The sequence below is a fragment of the Polistes fuscatus genome, unplaced genomic scaffold (assembly GCF_010416935.1).
Source record: "Polistes fuscatus isolate 324 unplaced genomic scaffold, CU_Pfus_HIC Scaffold5, whole genome shotgun sequence".
Classification (NCBI taxonomy): domain Eukaryota; kingdom Metazoa; phylum Arthropoda; class Insecta; order Hymenoptera; family Vespidae; genus Polistes; species Polistes fuscatus.
Window position 1 is genome coordinate 7,289,695 of NW_025113129.1, and position 23,211 is coordinate 7,312,905.

General features: G+C 27.1%; 3 protein-coding genes and 1 long non-coding RNA gene across 5 annotated transcripts; 1 reads left to right on the forward strand and 3 right to left on the reverse strand.

The window, feature by feature from the left end:
• Nucleotides 1–50: 50 nt before the first annotated feature.
• Nucleotides 51–1,807, reverse strand: LOC122522265 (NADH dehydrogenase (ubiquinone) complex I, assembly factor 6). Its single transcript, XM_043643173.1, has 4 exons — nt 1,508–1,807; nt 1,151–1,373; nt 676–1,071; nt 51–600 (listed from the first exon to the last, which is right to left on the reverse strand). The coding sequence occupies exons 1-4, from the start codon at nt 1,615–1,617 to the stop codon at nt 415–417; spliced, it is 915 nt and encodes a 304-aa protein (XP_043499108.1). The 5' UTR covers nt 1,618–1,807; the 3' UTR covers nt 51–414.
• Nucleotides 1,808–3,204: 1,397 nt separating this feature from the next.
• Nucleotides 3,205–19,321, reverse strand: LOC122522270 (NADPH--cytochrome P450 reductase). 2 transcript variants are annotated; one of them, XM_043643184.1, is made up of 10 exons: nt 19,239–19,321; nt 8,288–8,499; nt 8,020–8,212; nt 7,783–7,932; nt 6,826–6,950; nt 6,542–6,730; nt 6,161–6,399; nt 5,744–6,075; nt 5,117–5,607; nt 3,205–4,877 (listed from the first exon to the last, which is right to left on the reverse strand). In XM_043643184.1, exons 2-10 carry the CDS (start codon nt 8,464–8,466, stop codon nt 4,733–4,735), a joined length of 2,043 nt encoding a protein of 680 aa, XP_043499119.1. In that variant the 5' UTR covers nt 8,467–8,499; nt 19,239–19,321; the 3' UTR covers nt 3,205–4,732. The 2 variants fall into 2 exon arrangements, with proteins under 2 accessions (XP_043499119.1, XP_043499117.1); XM_043643182.1 differs by lacking the exon at nt 19,239–19,321 and adding an exon at nt 11,536–11,746.
• On the reverse strand, nt 17,461–23,186 carry LOC122522271 (ras-related protein Rab-34-like). The gene is made up of 9 exons (XM_043643185.1): nt 22,586–23,186; nt 22,349–22,515; nt 21,696–21,797; nt 21,545–21,609; nt 21,241–21,371; nt 20,934–21,141; nt 20,044–20,718; nt 19,299–19,460; nt 17,461–19,206 (listed from the first exon to the last, which is right to left on the reverse strand). The coding sequence occupies exons 1-7, from the start codon at nt 22,646–22,648 to the stop codon at nt 20,639–20,641; spliced, it is 816 nt and encodes a 271-aa protein (XP_043499120.1). The 5' UTR covers nt 22,649–23,186; the 3' UTR covers nt 17,461–19,206; nt 19,299–19,460; nt 20,044–20,638.
• On the forward strand, nt 19,673–22,575 carry LOC122522272. The gene is made up of 2 exons (XR_006305023.1): nt 19,673–19,760; nt 21,636–22,575. It is a non-coding gene; the product is annotated as an uncharacterized LOC122522272 (long non-coding RNA).
• Nucleotides 23,187–23,211: the final 25 nt, after the last annotated feature.

Sequence of the window (23,211 nt, forward strand, 5' to 3'; positions counted from 1 at the left end):
ATTTTTTAAAACAATTAGGTTATGTTCAATAAAATTGACAAGACCAGATGTTTCATATTGATGATTTGATTTTCATTATTACCGCTAGATATCACTATTATGTACTTTTTATGAGGCGCCAAAATACAAATTTGATAATGAATTAAAAATCGTTAATTATTATTATTATTAATGATGTTATTCATACCTTGTAAATGTAACATATTATCAATATCACTTTAATATCTTATTCTCATTTATATGTAATACAGTAAATACATCAAACAGAGTGATGAATTTCAGAGAACGTGAGATTTTTAAATATTTTTTCTATTTCATTATTTTAATCTACATCTTATATTTTTGGCAATAAGAGGAAGGAATAATTTCATATAAATAGAAGGTACTCTAGTTTTTTTCTATATATATATAATTTTATTTACTAAATTTATCAGTTATCTTTTTCCATAGAAGTTGTAATGGTAAGAAACCATTTCTTTTAGCAAATTGTGGATGAAAAACATCAAAATCTGTTCTCCTTAATTCTTCTAAATAATTTTCTATAAAAACTATTGGTAAAAATATTATCTTGCTTTTTGTAAAAGTATTAAGCAAAATTGCCTGAAACAATGATTATACAAAAAGGTAATTAATAATTATTATCTTGTAACTAAAAACATGATAAAGATGCAATACCTCGTCTAGATGTTGTTTCGCACAAGATGCTACTTCAAATATTACGTCATTTACTGCTTTAGTTTTTATATTTCTTAATATTGTTTCGGAGGATACATTGTGTTTCATTAAAATATCTTGTGGTAAAATGATAACACGTTTCTGAGCATGATACGGAATAGAACGTATTAAAGTAATGATTCCATGTGCTTTACCCAAATGACTAGCCACGTGATCTGCCTTTATATTTTTAATACCATTTGCTTCCAAGAGTAAATAATAGATTGATGAAACAGCATTTTCAGAATAATTTTCAATTGCTTGTATATTAGGAAATATTGACTTTTCTAATTTATCTAAGCGAGCATCGATTAGACGTTTGAAATATCTTTTTGAAAGTTCGTGCTTTTGTAATATCTGTATTAAAAATTAAACATATAAATGACATTTTATTCATATGATGGCTTGTATTATTGTTTTGCAATATAATTTTTACCCTGTGTAATTCTATAGCGACTGGAGTTTTTGATGGCAAACCATCGTATATGCTATTCAGTGTTTCTTTCCAAAATTGTAATCTCATTTTTCCTACGTGTTTCATAGTTACTTGATCTTCAACTTGTGCTATTTCAACGTTAAAAGCACGTATTGCAAAACCCGCAGCTTTTATATTTTTAGGTAATAATAACGTGCATAAAAAATTCTCATAATCGTTTTTTCTAGAAGTAAAAAATGTATGCATATAGAAATAAATAAATGTACGTTTAAAAAAATCGGATAAACGGTCTATTTTCTTTTTATATAATAAATTTTACTTTTTGTTTTATATTATCATTGCATTCAATGAGCATACCTAACCAATTCCAAACAATATTCACCAGGTGACTGTTTTTTTATTGTAGTCATACAACGAAAACATTGTCGTACTGTACTTTTATTAACAAGTAATGACCAATTAGTCATTTTGTAGTTTTGTATATTAAGTTTGTTAACATCGGAATATAACTAAAGGTAACTTTACTTTAGCATTATACAGCATGTGTACTAATCGTGAAGCGCCATTTTTGTCTAGACACATGTAAATCTATTCTTAAAATATTATATTGTATATTTTTATAAGATTATAAGCTAATAAACATTTCATATAGTTTATTTAAACTATTCTTCAATATAAAATTTTATAGATTAAATAGCATAAAAAAATAAGTTTGCCAGAAAATAATATTAGTTTTAAATATTTTATAATGTATAAACAAATTTTTTATTGATAATTTTGACTATATAAGACATGTTATAAAAAATAAATTAACATACTATTTATAGTAATTATTAAAATGTTTTGCAATATTATTAATTTTTTATTCAGATATAAAATATTAAAAATTTCATTGCTACTTACATATAGTATATTATTATACACAGTATTCCATTTTTTTTAGTAAAGTTTTTGCTAGAATATTCTATAAGTAAAAATAAGAAAAAAATTTATATAAACACAAGCTTTTAAAAAGTTATTAAAAACACGAAATGACAACGGACTGCTTTCTTATTCAGTACTACATTGAAATAAACTGTAGATTCAAATTGTAATTCCATCTCTAAATGTTGTTTGTTATTATGAACATAAGATTGGCTTTGACAAAGAATAAAATTTATTGCAATAATAATTTCTTGTTCATTTTTTTTGTATTAATTCTTGACGCATATCAATTTCTGTTTGATTAACATTTTTTCTGCTGTTATCTATAAGTAATTGAAGTGATATCTGATGATCTTGAAGATCAAGGAATATTTGTCCTCTTCGACCTATTTAGCATTGCAGATCATAATCATGCAACCATTACCATACCAGTATCGTATAATGTATTGGAGAACCATCTAATTGGATTCATAAATGCAATGGAAATAATAATGAAATATCTTCTACTAATTCTGGCTGCAATTCATTTTCTATGAAATCTAAAAAAGACTATAGTTAATCTTTTGGATAAACAGTGAGGTCCAAATACGTTATTGTTGCATATTCAAATAGATATCAACAATGCGCTCTTAACTGTGTCAATGAAACCCCAATCCTTTATAATTATGTATTTTTGTCATAACTTTTTAATTAAACATTGAAGAGTTTATGTTAATAGAACTATTTTTTTCATTTAGCAGTGTTTGATGCCTGATTATTAAAGTTAAGTATCAATTAAGTGCTTTAATATTAAAATTAAAACTAATTTTAAAAGTAGTGTTCATCGCTTTGGCCTGAGAATGATTTATATGTTAAACGTCTTTTTTATCATTCTTATTACCATGTTATTGATATACAATAATTAAGAAAAATGAATTTATATTTATTATAAACATATTTGTATTTCTTAAAGTGTTTCTTAAGAAATTAAATTACATGGACTTTTTTTTAAATACAGTAACCACGCATTTAAACTTATTTCATACACCAGAGAAAAGCTTCCTATAAGTAGCACTAAATAGATTATATTCAGACTTGCTTAAGTAGCAATAATTCTTATTAAAAAGTTAACAACGCGACAGTCTTATTAATTATCATTAGCAACTTTTGTGACTTTTATTGATTCAATAAAATAACTTTAATGACTAAAATTAATAATGCTTTAATATCTAAACTTCTATTCTGTATATATAGATAAATACTTACATATATATATATATATGTATATATATGTAATTTAATTTTTTATGCGATCAATCTTAATTATAGATAATCTTACAAAACTATTTCTATGAAATATAATTAAATCATAATTAAATCATTCATAACATTATTAATGGATTCCAAACAGAAAGAAGTTATTTTACAATACAATATAAAATTTTGCATATTGAAGCATGGCAGATATATTCTATTTACTTAATATTTTTAATTTTAATAATTTAATTAGCATGATCGAAAGTAATAGTATATTAGTTATTTATAAACAATTTGAGGTTTTTCCATAATAACATTTTGCGCGTATTCTACGTTTGAAAATAAGAACAAAATGCTATATAAACATAATCATTTAAAGCTTTATTTAAAAGTTATAACATAAATGATAAAATTGTTTAAATGTGCTACTGAAGGATGATGTTTAGCGGCTCTACGTATGTTGTTTACTATTTTGAAGCAATTCAACATATTCTTCTGTAAATAATAGTTTGGTCGCCTAGATCACCTGACCTGATACCGCTAGATTTTTATTTCTGGAGAAAACTAAAATAAGAAGTTTATGCAACTGAGATAGCTAAACTTGACATGGTGGAACAAATTAGGGATGCAGTTGCATAAATTAATAGAAATCCACAAAAAATTTACTATATCATAAACAGTATACTACAGCGGTATCATACTTATATTCTCGTAGGCAGGCAACATTTTTAACAACATATTTAAACAGTTTTACAATTTACATTATAACTTTTGAATAAAGCTTTAAATGATCTATACAATATTTTTTTCTTATTTTTGAACGCAGAATACGCTCACAACATTTGTATGAAAAAATCTCAGACATTCTACATATATATTTATCCGTATACTTATATGAAAATAATTATTTAAAGCAGTATTAATAATGTGTGTGTTAAGGTAATTAAAATTTAATTAAATATATTTTAATATGCTAATATAGAATTGTATAGTTTACTGTAACATATACATATACATATATATATGAATAGCATACTGTATAAATTAACACGTTGCCGCACACTTTTAATTTGATGATCGTGCTCAGAAACAATTTTTTTCAATTGTTTATAATTGCCATATGAATTGAGTGTTTTTCCATGAAAACTCTCGACGCTGTAACCGTCATTTATCTACATATCGCTAAAAATGCCATCATTTGCGACAACGTGTTAACAATTATCTTTACTTCATATTTTTATACGGATAATAAGATTAAAATTATTTTGTGAGATATAATTTTATCCAACTATAATAGCTTATATAAAAGCTTACATAGATATAGTCAGTGCCTGACTTTCATGTATTGGTTCTATATCAAATGTTGCATAAGCAATTTCATTTGACATAAAATTATAAGATATTGAAGTAATAAAATAAAATTCAACTCCAAACATCGCTGGAATAACGTTTCTGCGAATCCATTTGCTTAATGTACATTGAGGCCTCTTTTTCCGACATATTTCCTTTTTCTTTTACAACTTTTAGTAATATATTATGTACATCACGAGCCATATTCCTAGCATCGCTGTAAATAAATTAATTTTTTGTTAAGTATGTATATATAATAAATATATATTTAATAAATAAAAGAATCAATTTATATAATTCTTTTGTTACGGCATGCTTTGACGCGAATATCGTTTCATATAAATTCGCTCGTAAATACGTATTGTCACATGGTACGATCCCTATATGGGTCGCTAGTAACGAAAGAATTAAAAAGATATAAGTATATATATATATAAGTTTTTAATTTATACTAACCCGCAAACATATATATGACCATTTTGTTCACCAATGACTTTCCATATTTCATCTTTATTCTTTTCAAGTAAATGTGTTACGTATACTTTTTCAGGCTGATCTCTGCTAAATGCGGTATGCAATGTCAGTGTACCATTTTTTACGTATTCTTCTAACTCTTCTTTATACAAATAATCTTCCATCTTCTTTCTGCATCCAAAATATAATATCGTATCACCCACTTCTTTGCCTTCCTTTCTGGCCAAGTCTCGTTCTTGTATGAAACCTCTAAACGGTGCTATACCGGTTCCAGGTCCAATCATGATCATTGGGGTAGACAATCGCGGTGGTAAACGAAATTGTGATTTTCTTACGAATATAGGAACAACACAGGGTGGATTTGAAGGATGTTTTTCTTTTAACCAACTGGTTGTAACACCTTTATTAATTCTACCCGTTGGTGTTTTATATTCCACGACAACAGCGGTAATATGTATTGAATTTGGATGAAGCTAAGACAAAGAAGAACAATATCATGTGTTTCAATATATACAATACACGCTTATATTAAAATAATCATATCGTACAAATACAAAAAGGACAAATTATTACTTGGTCAGATTAAAAAAAGATATTTCTTCAACATACCTTTGGTGACGAAGAAATAGAATAATAACGACATTGTAATCGTGGTAAAATTTCACATAAATGATCCAAAGCTGGTTTCAGACTAGGAATATCTTCTAAGATATGTACAATATTTCTGTTTGCTTGAACGACCCATTGCTGATAGGCCGCTTTGCCTTCAACGGTGGTAGAGGCCATTAACTGTAATTTCTCTTTATCAACTGGATCGCTAGCATATTCCACTAATTCTTTTAGAATATGAGTTCTAGGATTACTGGTTATATCTAAATAATGAGTTAAGGCAGTTCTATATGTACAAGGACACGGGAATGGATGCGTTTTAGTGGATTCCTCTGAAATGACAACATTTTAAAAATTAATATAAAATTCTACACTGTTACATAATATATAATATAATTAATTCCTGTATGAACATACCATCTGTATTAGTAAGAGTGAATACAATATCTAAATCAACTCCACATTTTGCTCCAATTTTATTAACCAATTCTGAATTGTTAACAGGATATACAGCTAAATGGTCGCCAGATTCATAACGCATTTTAGATCCTTCTATATCCAACTCAATATGCATACAAGATCTATCGGATGTTGGACCATGTAATTCTTTGTTGATTTTGATCGGTGCCAAGAAAGGGTTTTTAGCGTCAAATGGTCTATATAAAGACAAATACAACTAATAAAAATTCATTAAACTCAACACGTTCGCTAGTTTGTTTTGTGGAGTTAATCTTATTTGGTGAATGAGTAGTTTATATTATTTTAAAAATATTATGTTTTGTATGAATAAGTTCTTACGGTCTTTGAATCTTGAAAGAATGAAGACGTGCTATTTCTCCGGTGTAAACACGTTCAAGTAAAATGTCAACATGTTCCGTTAATTTATATTGCCTAATACTGACATCTTCTTCTGTATCTTCAATACCAAAATATTCACAAACAGCTGGCCAAAATTTGTCTTTCCAAGTAATGAAATCATCTTCTATACTGTAATACAAAATTAATATAATTTATAAATATTTATAAACATTATATTATATATATATATCATAATATAAAATATTAAATAATTATTATCTTACTTAGCATCATCATCGCCTAATCCTAATTCATAAACACGAGTAGCACCCAATTGTTCCAATCTGTGATCGACATATATGGCTACCTCATTGTAATGTTCGTAAGTTTTGTTTCCAAGTCCGAATACCTATACAAAAAATGAAAAAAAAAGAAAAAATACTTTACAATCGTTTAGAATATATCTTCTTCTTTCTTAATAATTTTGGTGACTTTAAAATAATTTAAATTTAAATTTGTGTACCTCAATTTCTAGTTTACGAAATAGTACTAAAGAACGACACAACGTGGCGCTGTTCCGATGGATGATAGTGTTCATTACACGAGTCAATGTTTGAAAACTCATTTTCACTAAATTATTATATATAGTATTTTATGTGTTACTTTACTAAATATGCAACAGTTATGAGAAAATAATTGTAATCTTGTCACATAAATATTTTAATTATTTATCTCTAAATTTACAAAACTAATAAGTTACTTTTGAATGTAAAAATATATTTATAGTACATGATATATATAAGTGCTTATGTAACTTAAATGGACATGTTGAAATTTAAAATTAAAAATAATATAAATAAAGTGAATAAAGTTGGATGTAAAATGTATATGTATGAGCTGTGTACACTGTGTGTGCTTCCACTTCGTTTTAAACTGATAAATATAACTATGATTGCTTCGTATCAGTAAGAGTATAAAGGTTATGTAGCCAATGTTAAAGAAATTAGAGGAGATATGACGTAACTTCCGGATAGATAGATATTTAATACTGTGATCGTAATGAGACTTATGTTAGAAAATTTTATCTCTTTTCATTATCAACGAATGTAGATAAAAGTAAATAAATGATTGATATAAATTATGATGTAAATAAAATTCAATTTTGTATTTATACTATTTTGTTAAAGAATGATATAATCTTTTACAAATAAATTAAAGTTCACAAGTAAAATAATACGTACTGAATAATTTAACCCTGTAAGATCTGGATTCCCATTCTTAAGCCATTCAACAAATTCCATTGCGTTGTCTGTAGGATCACCTTCTCCATACGTGGCTAAACAAAATACTGCTAAGCTATTTTTAATCGTTTTCATATGCGTCAATTCTTCCTGTTAATAATGAAAACATAATAATAAACATCATGCTATGTATTCCGATCTGTAAATTCTATAAATCATAAGAGATTTATTGTTTACCATTTCGCATTCCTCTGGATCTGCAACCATACCCTTTAGTTTATATCGGATACCCTCCTTGGCTAATCGGCCTGCAAATTCTTCACCTGTTCCAGTTTGACTACCATAAAATACGACTAAACTACGTCCGGACGATATTAACTTTTTTGTAAAGGAATTTTCTGATGGTGTTAACGATGTAAATGATGTTGGTCTTTAAAAAGGAGAAAATAATTGTATACAAAAAGAGTATCTATATTTATACTTTGATAAATATGATGATACTTACTGAATGGAGTATGATTTAGGAGGAGGTGTGAATTCCTCTGGTTTATTTCTACGCATAAAAAGCCACCACAAAGCTGTCACAAATATGATTAAGAGTAGAAGAAAATCTAGCATAGTATAAGAAGTATCGTCCAGAGTTTCAGTTTTGTTCTCATTTTCTAAAACTGGAGAACCAGCCATTCTTACTGCCTTTGGTTGTGATGCGTCTGCAATCTATAATCAGAATGTAATGATATAAATTACATAAGTGGTGTTAATACGTTAAATAAATTTTTCATGTTATATGTATTGCAGATAACTATTATTGTATCAATGAGAAATGCATAGCAGAAGCACAGATAAATAATTAAATAATATTATTTCACAACAAATTGAAAGTAGTAAGAATGACAATAAAATTGCTATTGAATACAATGTATTCAATGCTTTGTTTTCATTTCCACAACGATTGAATTACTATATAGTAACCTAAGATTAGTAATAGTGTATTGTCGTAAGTACACGCTTAAATGTTTAAAATTAATATTTATACTATAAATTGCGTCGGATACCGAATGATTATATTTATTTCTATCATTATTTATTTTAATAGCTTTTCTTCTATCACGAATGGAGCTTTGTTATTAAGTAGATTAGATTTTTTCTCTATTGATAAGTACTTAGAAAAAAAATGAAAGGGAAAAGTAATCGCCAGATTACAGAAGTATCGTCCAGAGTTTCAGTTTTGTTTTCATTTTCTAAAACTGGAGAACCAGCCATTCTTATTCATCTCTATAAAAAATCAAGTATTAAATTTATAATTATTAATTTTTCATTTAAATTTTAAATAAAAATTAGATTAAATTTTAAATAAAAATTAAATTAAATTTTATTACATAAGATTGATAATGTATTAATAAATTAAAGGATCTATTATTCTAATAATAAGAGATGTTCATTACGAAATAATACTTTCTATTGTGATTGTAAAAGAAGCGTGATATCATCTGGCATTATTTTGCGGTATCATTGTTTTCAAAATTCATCCGCTTTTTTTTTGCGTTTCATTTCGACATAACCTGCAATTTTGTTTATTAATTAATTGCAATATTATCAAAATAACTTTTGTTTTTAATTATATCTATGTGAAATAGATTATACAACTGATTAATTATACACGTCACAAAGTTTTTATAAATGGCGACGTTTAATGTGACGTTTAATGTGACAATTGTGTTAAATTGATGTGAGAAAAAAAAAGAAAAAAAATTGCTATTGACGACATATCAAAAAGTAGTAATATCAATTGATAACAATTTTTATTACACAATCATATTTAATCATTCGTTCTATCGAGTGGCATTGTGCGTCACGATGACTTTGTATGTTCTGCTAAAAATTATAATAGTATTAAACAAAGATTAACTATTTTTAAAAAAAGTTTTTCCAGTTTAAAGAAATTTGAATGTTTCATATATAATAATAATAAATAATAAATTATTTATGGGTGATAGATATATAAGGTAGTAATTTAATTTTAGAATATTTACATTCTAAATGATAATACTAAGAGTTGCGTAATTTAGAAAATATACAGAATAAAGTAATAACTTTGTTCACCTTGAATATCTATGTTATTTATGATAATATGAAAAAATGTTTGATAAAGAACTGATATGGCATAGAGGAGGACATATAATGATGCCTATATCTTTTGCGTAGGTGGAGACGTAGAGGAAATTTCAAGGTCATCTTCATTTTTTCAAATGGGATAACTTATTTTTATTACCACTTTGCAATAGCCGGTGTTAAGACAGTTTTAACAAGCTATTACTGAAGGTCATTAGAGGTTAAATATCGTAATAAAATAAACGATTAGAGATGTTCGAAATTGTGATCATTTGCATCAAAATAAAGGTATAATCTTGGTATTGCTAAAAAATGTACACATCTTATTGTCCATTGATATGCCCTATCATTACAGTACAAATACACACAATTTTAAACATCTTTCTGTAATAGTTTATATTATTACCACATGTGAGCTTGAATGACCTTTATTAATAGCTTGCTGAAACTGATTTAGCACCGGTTATCACAAAACGGTAAAAAAAAATAAGTCTCCTTATTAAAAAGAAACATCGATAATTTTTAAATTTCGTAACAAAATGACTTTGAGAACAAATTCTTTCAACCATTACATTTCTCCCCTGTAAAAATGCAACTTTTTCTTTTAAATGTTTTAATACGATTGTAACGCGGACAGAGTTATTACCGGATTTTTAGTTTATTTTACTAATTTGATGTATTTAATACTAGAATTACGAATTTATATAATTGGAAATTAACAATGAATTGACAAGATTTAAAACGATACTAATTGTAAGTTAAATTCAATATTTTAAGCTACAGTTGATAATAGTTATAAATTTTTATTGGCTTCTAAACGAAAAATTTCAAATACGTGTACGTCATATTGGAATAAAAATTAGATTAACAAAAAAGGATATTTACATATTGGTACGTGAATTCAAAATCGTACGAAGGGACTCTTAAATACAATCGTTAGAAGAACCAAATTATTTGAACGGAAACACGAACGCTTTTCATTTATCCTTGAAATATTATCGGTAGTATTGTATAGCTCGTGTTAAAAATTCGATTCTTTGCACTTTGAACTTCTTCTTCTAATCTTTATCAGCAGAGATAGAATGATCATAAAAATTTTTTCTTCCGACTGTCGTTTTTATCGTGTAAACTTGATATATACACAATTGATTTTCTCAGGCAGTAGCTTTAAACGAAATTTTCTTTTTTTATAAATTTCTTACATTATTCGTTTATATGTATAAAAAAAAAACAAAACAAAAAATGTGCATGCATAGCATCTAAAATGTTTCAATGCGTATATTAAAAATAAAAAAAAAAATAAATCGAAGATAATAAAATGAAATATGAACTTTGGATAATATCAAAATTTTGTGCATTCTCATAACTTTTAATGAATTATAAGTAGATGGATAGTCATTTAAAACGCAATAAGAGAAAAGCCCTTATCTATGACAATTAGTGTATTATACGATTTATATACTTTATTTGATCACGTGATTCGGTAAGCGATAAACGATTCTTGGAAAATAATTTTCGATAATTACTAATGAATTCTTACATTTTTAGTATATTTTCTCCTAAATACAATCATCTTATCATAAGAACATATTTCTAAATAATTAAAATTATTTTCAAGCTAATAATAATAATAATAATTACCGGCAAATCCATTTCACCGATGATAAGTGAATAAAAAAATCCGTCAGAAGATAATGAAAGTTTACTTTTATATAAATAGATATAGATAAAAAAAGGGGTTATATTTTGAATATTAAAGTGAGAAGCAACACAGCAGAACACAACTACGGTTATCGATACACTACTAGCGACTAAAAGACCATCTACGTGATGATTTCCCTCGCGTTGAAATGGCGAAAATTTGTTGTACGCATGCGTTCATTTATTCGTTTATTTTTCCCCACTCCTCTTTCCATTTTAGCTCTTTCATTGGTCGTCGTTGTTACGTGTCATCGGTGTCCATCTATTTACTCTTTCAACTTGTTACAATTACGTGACATTGTATGTAACAGCAAGAATTTGTCAAATAAACAAGTCATTTCCTACCTAGTACTTGCTTCAGTCATGAGTTATATATTATAAAACTACATTTTTCAATGTAATATACAAAAAAGCTCTATATACGTGAGTTATATATAGTCGAGTATAAGAATAAGGGAAAAAGTATTAGAATTGGCTATTGTTAAAATTATTAGGCAATAAAAATTTATTTATTATATATCCGTATAGTATATTAATTATTTAGAGAAAAACAAAAGTAAGTAGACATTTCAATGATATGTATGTCAGTTTTTCTAATCAATACTTAATATTATCATTTTTTGCAAAAATTATTAGTTCTACTCGAAGTGGTATACTATTTATTAAGTTTTTTAGATAATTTTAATAAATATTTTCGAACGTTTATTCAAAATTGTTAAAATTATTTGTTCTATTGTTCCGTTTGTCTAACAAAACTCTAACTCCGTTAATTTTCCATATACTTTTTGTTAAAAAATTGTATTAATTTTATATCGAATTTCAATTTGGATCTTACAGTGGTTACTGTAATAATTTAATGTTAAAATCGTCAAACAATTTTTAAAGCTTTTTTTGTAGTATTTTTAGGATTATATCCTCGTTGTGGAATAAATTCTTTGCCGAGAGTTATCTTTACTGCTGCGATTTTGAAATTTTCTTTAATAACTCCAATATATTTTTCAACAGTCATAATACTGTCTATAAGTTCTAATATTCCATATCACCGACTACATATCACGAGAAGCACTCTAATGTTCTATATACCGTCAACTCTGATAATTATATCTGAAACCTATTCATTTACTTTTTCCCTGATTGTATGCATAATAATACAATTAGCATAACTGTATATAATATATGCATTCCTCTCGTTTGTTACGTTATACATTATGTAGTATAATTATTTTTGCTGAATGAGAGAAATTATTAAACAAGAAGATCTTAAAAGGTCAAGTAATTTTCATTTCAAGAAAGAAATATAGAAATCATGAATATCCTTCCATCGCGAACCAAGAATCGAAATATTGAATATAATATCAATGACGAGAATTCTTTATTTTTCTTCAACTTTTTCCTTCTATTTTTATTTATTAGTTTGTTCGTTTTGTTATTATTTTTAAAGCAAGATCTCTCGATTTTTTTTTACGAGCAATACGAGTACAAATATATGTTAGAGATCATTCGCTCGAACAATCATATTTTATTTCAAGAGTTTGCAAAATATTTCGAAAAAACAAATCCTTGATTGATTTTATATTTAAGTTACAATATTGTAAACAAACGTTATCTCTGTGTCGAAAAAAAAATAAAATGAAACATACAAATAAATACAAAAACGATAATCTAATAATTAAATTGCTTTAAATGATTCAGTATGCTTGAATGCTTTAGTATTTGCGGTTTATCTTATTCTATTTCTTTGTTTATACGTATATACGAAAACGTGTAAATACGAATTCTTTCCTCATTTTTTTTATTTTGTAATTATTGTATTTCAATTTCTGATAAAAAGATGATGACGAACTTATTTATATAACGACGTAAATGATAATCAGCAACAGTCAATAAAATACACTAATTGATTTTATGATGAGAAAAAAATTTCTCTAGATATTTTTTCATTGAAAATACGTATGGAAGGTATATTACACTGTCATAAGCGAATGAGTTTATCATATTTTTTTTAACTCTTCGTGGAAGAATGATTTTCAATTTGTTATCTTAGTACAGAGCCGGCTCGAAAGCACGCGGTGAACCGACTTTGATTTTCAATTCCTGATCATATTTTATTCATTTAGTTATGACTGACGAATATACTTGTTATGCGGAAAACGTAATAATTATTTGCTTTTTTTTATATATATTACAATTGTAGTGAAGATTAAAATATATTCGTAAATTTTAAGATCTTTTTAAATATTTGAGATCAAGACGAAATAAAACGAAAAAAGAATATAAATAATTATTATGATAATACTATATATTTATAGTGTGAACAAAGTAGAGCAAACTTAATTAACCAAACCTAACGCTACACGTCTAATCGGGAAATATTTTCTAGATTATATAATAACAAGGTCATCTTCAAAAGTTTCTTCGGAAAGAATGAAGATATTAGTGTTCGATTTCCAAAATGCTATTATGTTTTTTATCTTGTTTTACTCGATATTATTCAAGAACAGCAGATTACATTTCTAAGTAATCGCTTCATTAACAATAATTTTAAAATTTAATCCTACGATATTTTTTGTATGAGTAAATTTCTTGTACATTCTTGCAGAAAAACAATTGAGCCAAAAGTAAGTTTATTTGCGTAATATTTTGAAATAATATCTGTTTATTTATATAACTGTAATAAACCTTCATTTTTATTGATTAAAGTTAAATAAAAATTATTAAAAATAAAAAGATAAAAATTTCAAGGTGGATGAATCTATTTTTTTTTGCAAAATTGTATATGCATGATTACCTAGTTTTTTGTCATCTCGTTAGAAAATTGTCTTTGAGAAAGAATTCTTTCCATCATCGAACGTGCTATTTGAATTGGTGCAACTTTGCCTTGATTGTTTTCTCACATAAATACAAAATAACGGAGATATAACTGAAATGGTAATAGCTGCCGGATCACCCAGTATAATGACTTGTGTCATTAAAGTTTTTTATCAATATAAAAATCGACTTTCATTATGGCACTAATGCATCTAGCAAAAAGAAAACGGAGAAAACGAGAAAGTCTTACATTTTTCTGTTGTAATGAAAGCGAATGAGAATAATGTTAAAATAAATTATACAAATCTTGATTATTTTCAGATTTTACTAACATAAGATATGGTAGATATTGATAAATACCCATATAATTGTTTTGCGTGAGTGATAAGAATTCAAAAAAGAATTTATCTACAGTGACTTTCACAAATATTTGGACACAAAAGTATTAATTAACTTTATGACTTCATGTTTCAATTATTTCAAAACTTAGCCTTTGTTTTTGTTTTAATTCAGCTATTGAAACAATTGGAATTCTCCAAATTTTCTTTTCTAATTTATCCCATAAATTGTCAGTGGGATTAAGGTTCAGTGATTGATTTAGGATGAAGAATTTTGAGTCATTGAATTAATAAGAAATCTTGCACAATGCGTGCTTCATGCTTGGGGTATTTGTCCCGATGAAGATTTTTTTTTTGTGTTCTTTATTATTTGTTCCTATTTACACAAATATTAAAAAATTCTTATAACGGTAAGCATTATAGGATATGCAGGATATCTTCTAGATATATATGGGTTATTTATCGATTTATATAGTGAGCAAATTTTATAAATCCAATGGGTTCTTTTACTAGTTTTTTGGCTATTTTTGGCTATAGTTTTTTGGCTATTTTTTTGTAACAGTTTACAGTTATTTTCTACAGTTGCATTATTATTATTGAATTATTATTATTCCGGTCTTTTTTGGCACTTCGAAGTAAATTGTTTTTAAGTATATATAAAGATTTGAATTCATAATGCTAGTAACATTAAGCTTCCAAGTGCATTAAAAAAATGTAACCCCAAACCATAAGTCCCTCACGATTTACTGCATCTTTTATATTCTTGAAATACTATTTTTTATTTACTTATCGTCACACTATTAAACTTCCTTAAAAATTTTAAAAGTTGAATTTGCTTTCGTCAGCATATATTACATCTTTCTATATGTTATTAGATTTCTGCGTAATCTTCCTCAATTCATTTCAATATGAATGAGTCATAAGTTAAAGAGATTATTCACACGACGTCATTGTTTTAGTTTCCATAATATTAAGCATTTAAAATATAGGAAAATAAGTAAAGTTAATTGTTTTCTAGAGAAATTTCGTAGCAGTGATAATTCAAATATTTATATAGTCTTTTGTTAGATCGTTCACTGTTATATCGAGCTCGTTGGAAATAGCCAAGGAAAAATATTATTTGTTTTGACACCAAAATGGCATTCAACATCGCACATAAATCTTTTATCACTTGATCCGAAAATTATCTAAATCAAAATTCTTGTCCAAATATTAATAAATAAATAAATAAAAAAGAGATATAACAAAAGTACAATTGATCTCAAAGCCATGAAAAATATTGTATCGAGTTAGAACCTAAACAAAATATGCAATAATCACCATGCATCGTTACGCGAATATATAAGTATATACAATGATCGAGGGATAGTCATCTAAACATAAATCATTATTTTTAAGGTAAGTTACTGTGTTTTCTTTTACCCTAATTATAAATGTAATTTTTTCTAATCGATCTCATGTGTCTCGATAAGATAATTTGAAATACAATAATCTAAGAAATTTTTTTTCTGTAAATATTCATAATTGTATATGAATACAAATTAACCTTACACCTTAATTGTATCATTGAAGATTTAATTAAATGAGAAAAAAAAGGAATTGTCATGTCAAAATTATCAGAAAGCAATAACGCCAAATTTCAATCAATAAAATATTGCGAAGTAAGTTGAGATTTATTCCTACTCTTTAATTATGTGCCATATTTGTCAAATCTCGTAATTTCATTGTAAAATAATAACCTTCTTCTGTAGTCTCACGTGACTATTGTTTCTGCTTGAAAATTTCTTCTCGAGAAATTTTTAAGAAAAGCCATTTATCTAAATTTTGCACTTCTCGAGAAATTATTATTATTTCTCGAGAATTTATATAAAACGCGCGTTCTAAATTACATTCGTATTCGAAATTAAATGAAAATAATTATTATGATTCCTATTGTGATGTGGAAACTATAAAGATAATAGATGTTTGCCTGCGACTAACAATTAAAGAAACAATTACAACTATGCGAAAAATATTAGGAAGCAGACAAAAAGTTTTCGTAGCGATTATTAATTCTAGCTTGAAATATCGAAATAAATTGAGTACAGAGCCCGGTAAATACTTTTTTAGATCTAATCTTTAAAGTACTTCAATCTTTTCTTTTCTTCTTTTTATTTCTATTTATCATTTTTTATGACTGTAACGTGCTATTATATTATGCAATAGTATATCATACTGGTCAAGTTACATAACTAAAAATAATTATATAGTTCGAACGCTTTCAGTATTATGTATCATTCATTTAGATGTAATACTAAAAATATTTGAATGCTGTGATGAAACAAAATTTCAGAATGGAAAAATTGAGGAAGGCCGAATCGGTGGGGTCAAAGTACAAAAAACATTGAATGTAAATGGCAATGGTAATATAGAGAAAATGAAATGGCCGACATTGTGCGATGCGAATCCATATATAGTGGATCTTTGGAAAAATCTCTTCAAAAAAGAAGAAAAATCAGAAACCGCAAAATCCGCGACCGCATCATCGACTAATTAAACCCGACCTCATTGATTTTTCGACTTTAAAAATTTGTAAAAACGAGAACATTAATAACCAATGAAATTAAATTAGTTTTAAATAATTTTTTCTTCTTATCTTCCTTTGCAAGTAAATAAATTGTCTAGAATCGATATGCATAGATGGGTTGAAAAGTTTTGAATTTAACATAGAAACAATGTATTTTTTGGTCAAATTTATTTTTATTGACACGTTAACTGCCACGTAGGTCTTTCATGACGTGGCATTTGTACTTTCAATGGGGCCATTTGAGTTATCTGTGACCAGTGTTACTATAGGGTAGCGTAATAAGAACTGCAATTTTAATCTATTAACCCGTTGGGTACATTTGACGTCTGAGACACGTCATTCACTTTTTTCCCTAGGAGCGGATGACGTGTCTAAGACGTCAAACCAAAAATTAAACTTTTAGGTACAATTTATTTCATTTAGTTTTATTTTGTTGTTATTAATTTATTTTTGTTTTGCAATTCTAATTACTTGAATAAGAACTACAATATGAAATACATACTACATATGTCACCAATATTTTAGAAATAAATACATTCTTACCCAAAATGCTGCCTTTACATACTACTCCAAGCAACAAAAAATTATTTTCGTTCCACATGCAAATATTTTCTCAAATAAATCCGTACCCAAGGGGTTAATGAAAATTTGGCTCAAAGAATTATCATCTGTATCTTGAGCCGATATCATTCCTCATATATAATTCCTATGCGTACTAATCATATTGATACCAATACACATGAACATTAAAAAAAAAACTAGTTTTTCTATTGATTTAAAATTGCACTTCTTGTTGCGTCATCTTCCTCATTGTTCTATATCTAATCTTTGAATTATAGCCTTGACGGCAAATTATGTTAAACTTGTGTGACTTTTTGTTGAGTCTCACAATTTTTCAACTTACTACTCGTATATATTATATTGTTTTTTAAAATAAAATAAAAGCAAAAAAATGTAGAAAAAGCAGACCCATAGGTATGAATTCAGTACGATGAACTTTAAACCTATTTTTAAACTAGATCTTCTCTTCTGACTTTTATCTTATACTTATCTCAAATGTATAATTCAAAAGAATCGGAATACAACTATTATTAAATTTCGTTATTCGTAACCGTTGTTAAGGGTAAGAGTTTTCTTTGGGAATGAGATGGACAAATTCTCAATATTTTAGATTAAAATAAATGTCACTTTAAATATGTGTGATAAAAAGAAAAAATATATCTTTAGAGAACAAAAGGATAATATCGATCAGTTGATTTTTTCTTAACTGTTTGTTCTTTTTTTTCACTCAAAAAGATTCTTTACATACGTGAAATAAAATATCGAATAATAAATAACGAATAGATGAATACAAAATTGATATTTATACAAAAATGATTAGATTTCTAACAATAAGATAAACTATTTAAAGAAATAAGAAAATAGTACAGTTTAAGCGTTAACAAAGAGATCTTACAATTATTATTAACGGATTGAAATTACGTATATACATGTTACATAGACTCGCTCAGTTCCTATTTTAATTTACCATGTATGATTCACATGAATGTATTATTTATAATGCGTATAGTGAATAATTTGCAAATCATGGAACAAATTTCATTGAAAAATTACATATGTATAGGCATCTATGTATATAGATACGATTTAATTCTTTCATTATTAGATGCCTTGGCGCGATTGTTATTCTATATAAATTTGTATCGTCGTATGGTATACGACTCTTTCTCTTTCTCTTTCTCCCTCTCTTTCTCTCTCTCCCTCCATTATCTACTATCATTCTATCTCTATCGTTTCATCCATCTTTTTCTTCTATTCTACTTCTCACGTTTCATCTATTTCTTTCTAGTTCGTTCTCTCTCTCTTTCTTCCTTTCTCCATCTTACTCACAATCGCCACCTGTCAGAATGTAATGTATTAAGTTTACTTACAAAAGAAATGGTTAGACTCGCGATGAGTGTTGGTAATTTTTGAAAAGCTGCTTCTCTTACTTTATTCTCATGAAATACACGATCACAATGTAAATTTTCTGCTTCTATTATTTCTTCAAAGTTCTCTCTATTTTTCTTATATTTTATGTTCTTTCATTAACAAACACTGTGCGATACCATGAAGAAACAGTTAAAATGACTCGTTGCACATCTAGAATGATTCTGCAACTCACCAGAAACGTGATGCACGTTTTTAAACCGACAAGAGATGAATAAAAAAGAAATTAAAAAGGATAAAAAAGAATAAAAAAGAATTAAAAAATAAAGAAAAAAGAAATTAAAAAAGAAATCAATTTTTCTTTACGCCGGAAGTGGGTACGGTGGATACAACAATTTTTTTCGAGTACAAAGAATTTAACGGTTGGAGACTCGACTCACTGATCAACCGATCGAAGCTCTTCTTTTTAAAGATGGAAAGTTGGAAGGAACCGACAGGAGTAGAAGCGCAGGACAGTTATGTGTGTACGTTAAGTTTTTATATCTATATATATATGTGTGTTGTGCAGTGGGCTAGTGCATCTAACGTGTGTGCATGCGTACGAGCGTGACATGTATGTGTAACGTATTTCTTTCTGTATGCAATTTGTGTAACGTATATGAGTAAGAGAGAACGAATGAGTCGAGAAGAGTAGGGGAAAAGAAATAAGAATTTCAGTCACGACGAATAATGACGACGATCGATGATGATCTACAACGATGGTAGATCGATCGGGTCATGATTGAAAGATTCCGAAGGTTGCAGTACGTGCAAATCCACAAGCCAACAAAAATACTCCCGATCTTTATGCTTCTTCCACTTGTGCTTTACGAATAAATTTTCATAAATGAGAGTCCTTCTGTTATTAGTTTCTTTTTTTTGCTTATTTGTGTCGATAATTACGACGCACAATTTATTTAAAATATAAATACTATTAATAAGAAAACACAAAAATTAACGTTTAGTTTATCTTTTTTCTACGTGTTGTCAACTTGAACATTCTAACGGAAATGGCGGTAAAGTTTTAACCAAATGCGCGCTATATTTGAAACTTTTCGAATAGCTTTTACTGGTTCTTATGAATTCTTAACAAAAAGTCGAAAAATTGGAAAAAATTGATTCTATGATTTATTTTATAATATTAATAATTGCAATAGATCAATTTTTTCAATTTTTTACTTAGTTTTCTATCATAAGTAATGGCGTACTTAAAAATATTTAATTACTAAGTAAATATCGCTTACATGTAATCGAATTGTTCGTAGAAAAAAATTAAATCAATTTATTTAATAGTTCATAACTTCGTACTCTTGGTCCATTTACTTTGATTAATTATTTTCAATTCGTCGATTCGTTGAAATATTTATATGAAACAATCGAAACATTTTGATCTAATCTTTTTTTTAATGTTGTCTTCATTTTCCTTGGATTTACTTTCCAAAGCTAAAATAAAAAGGACAAAAATGAAAATAAACGTGTTTAAAGTGGAAGTTCAAAGTCGTTAAACTTCTGTAACCAAATCAAATGTTTCTTTTGTCTGAACATTTGTTCTCAATTTGAAATAAATTTTTTCAATTTTTCAACTTACTACATTGTCATAATTACAAGCACAATTGTATGACATCAAAGTTACATAAAGTATATAAAATACAACCTACTTATTAATTCTGAGCCGATATTCATTGGCACTATTTTGTTATTTTCTAATTCTCGTAAAACCATTGCATTGAAGCATAAACTAGCAACTCTTGCGAACAATTCATTAACTCCGTCTCCAGTTCTAGCTGAAACTGTCCAATATTCGGCTCTCATTCGATTCGCAACATCTATTGCACGATTTTCAATAATCTCATATACTTTGTTCGACTGAAAATAAATAAACCAAATGTCAGGTTTAAAAAAAGGGAAATAAACAATAAATATAGTTATTCAGACTTTCGTGAAATTAGATTTAGATTATCTTACCAGTAAATCTCTTTTCATACCGACTAAAAAAACATGACAAAAGTTAGTGTTACTTTTATATGCTTCTATTAACCATTGTTGACAATGTGCCAAGGTAAGTAAATTTCCAACATCAAAAACAATTATAATCGCTGTAACATGGATGAATTTCAGAATTTCAGAACAGTGGACAAATTATAAATTCAAAAATTCATTTTATGACTTATTTTGTAATTAAAATTACGGAAATATAATATGAAACGTAATATTCTTCCACAATACACTCAATTATACAATTAAATTTTTGCATATAAAGAAAATTTACCATTGGCCGCTCGATAGTAAGAAGCAGCAATACATTTGAATCGCTCTTGTCCAGCTGTATCCCATCTGAAAGTATAATTTTATTTTTACAGCTCGATGCGATGTGCTTGTCTTAGGAGAAAGAATTTGAAACATTTCAAATATTCACTTACATCTGCAAGTGAAATGGAACTCCAAGAACATCAAACCTTTCTACTTCAAAATCTACTCCAATGGTCGCCTTATAGTTGTTGTCAAAAAGTTTGTGACAAAAACTGATAAACGAGATAATATTATTTTTATAATGTTTGAATTAATAAAATTAAAGGAGTCATTCTGGCTGAAAATTTAGAAAAATTATCACAGAGTTTTTCGGAGATGGAGGTAGCTATGCTTATTTACAAAAATTCCTTTTTTCGGAAATTTGTTTTCTATTAGTTTAAGCTGTGATAAAAGGTACAACAAAATTTTAAACCAAAACTCATTGTTTTTATGGAAAAATAAATTCACGGAAATAATTTTATTTTTGCATTGTTTGACCAGAATAGCTCCTTAAGTTAACACTTTGTAGGCGAGCTCCATTTTTAAACGTGCAGCGACAAAATTTAGTTGACTAATTACATATAGAGTTATTTGCCTAAAAAAATAAAGTAATTGTTATTTTTACAAGAATAATCAATTTATTATTTTGTACTGCTGTCTATCACATCACTGAAATTACAGTCTCTCGCTTACGAAGTTTGTTCTTGTCCGAACCATGATCATAATCTCCCGTCTACAAAGTGTTACACTGAAAAATAAATTTTGAATTTATATTATATTATACCGATTTACTAATGAAGTTTTTCCAACCGCTACATCTCCAATGACAATTACTTTCGATATTCGAAGGATAAAAGATTTCTCTGCACAAGCTTGTTTAACGACATCGTTGAAATCTCTCTCGTAGTAAGGAGTTATCGCTGAAGAAAATGGGGGTGGCCATTTTTGAATCTATTGATAATTATATTATTATATTTTATGCATACAAATTAGAATAAACAATATAAAGCATATTACATACTTGTCGTTCTTCATGAGCGTTAGTTTTCATTAATTTAAATACGGCAGAACGTGTTTCTAACATCCTTTTCAATGGAATATATGCATTTAATTTACTTTTACTAATTTTATGGAAAATAATCAATTAGTGAATTAACAATAAATAATAACAAATATGTTTTAACGTTATATCATCACACTGTCATAAATATACTTTTACGAGGAATGCTAATATTTCTGGTCATTCAAGAGTCTTAGAGAGTACTGTCCTAAAACATAAACATTGGTTGCTGTGACAGGTGTTTCCTACCATACTTGGGGGCATATTAGCGTTAAAGAAGGTATTCTGATATTACGGCTAAAAAAAATCGATCTTTTCTTTTTACATTTTATTAATCTACAGTTCTTTTAATAAAATGTAAAAATTTTAACACAATCGGTCTTACAGTTTCTTTTTTCGATAAAAACGAATTCAAAGTTTAAGGTACCGTTCTTAGATAGGGTAAAAATCAAAATAATGAAAATTTTCGTATTACATTCTTAAAAATATCTATAATCGACATATGCTAAAGTAGTCAATTTTTCCAAAAATTTATATAAAATTGTTCAATGTTTTAAATCATTTACAAATGTAGTATTACAAAAGTG

Excerpts from the sequence above, each read along its gene's own strand:
- LOC122522271 (XM_043643185.1), bottom strand. The coding sequence starts at position 22,648 with ATGTTAGAAACACGTTCTGCCGTATTTAAATTAATGAAAACTAACGCT. Across the intron at positions 21,798-22,348 it reads AAAACTTCATTAGTAAATCG|TTTTTGTCACAAACTTTTTG; the intron begins GTATAATATAAT and ends CTCGTTTATCAG. Across the intron at positions 21,372-21,544 it reads TTACTATCGAGCGGCCAATG|CGATTATAATTGTTTTTGAT; the intron begins GTAAATTTTCTT and ends TCCATGTTACAG.
- LOC122522270 (XM_043643182.1), bottom strand. Across the intron at positions 7,933-8,019 it reads ATCCAGAGGAATGCGAAATG|GAAGAATTGACGCATATGAA; the intron begins GTAAACAATAAA and ends CATTATTAACAG. Across the intron at positions 6,951-7,782 it reads TTACAGGGTTAAATTATTCA|GTATTCGGACTTGGAAACAA; the intron begins GTACGTATTATT and ends TTTTTTGTATAG.
- LOC122522265 (XM_043643173.1), bottom strand. The coding sequence starts at position 1,617 with ATGACTAATTGGTCATTACTTGTTAATAAAAGTACAGTACGACAATGT. Across the intron at positions 1,072-1,150 it reads TCGCTATAGAATTACACAGG|ATATTACAAAAGCACGAACT; the intron begins GTAAAAATTATA and ends TTTTTAATACAG. Across the intron at positions 601-675 it reads CGAAACAACATCTAGACGAG|GCAATTTTGCTTAATACTTT; the intron begins GTATTGCATCTT and ends TCATTGTTTCAG.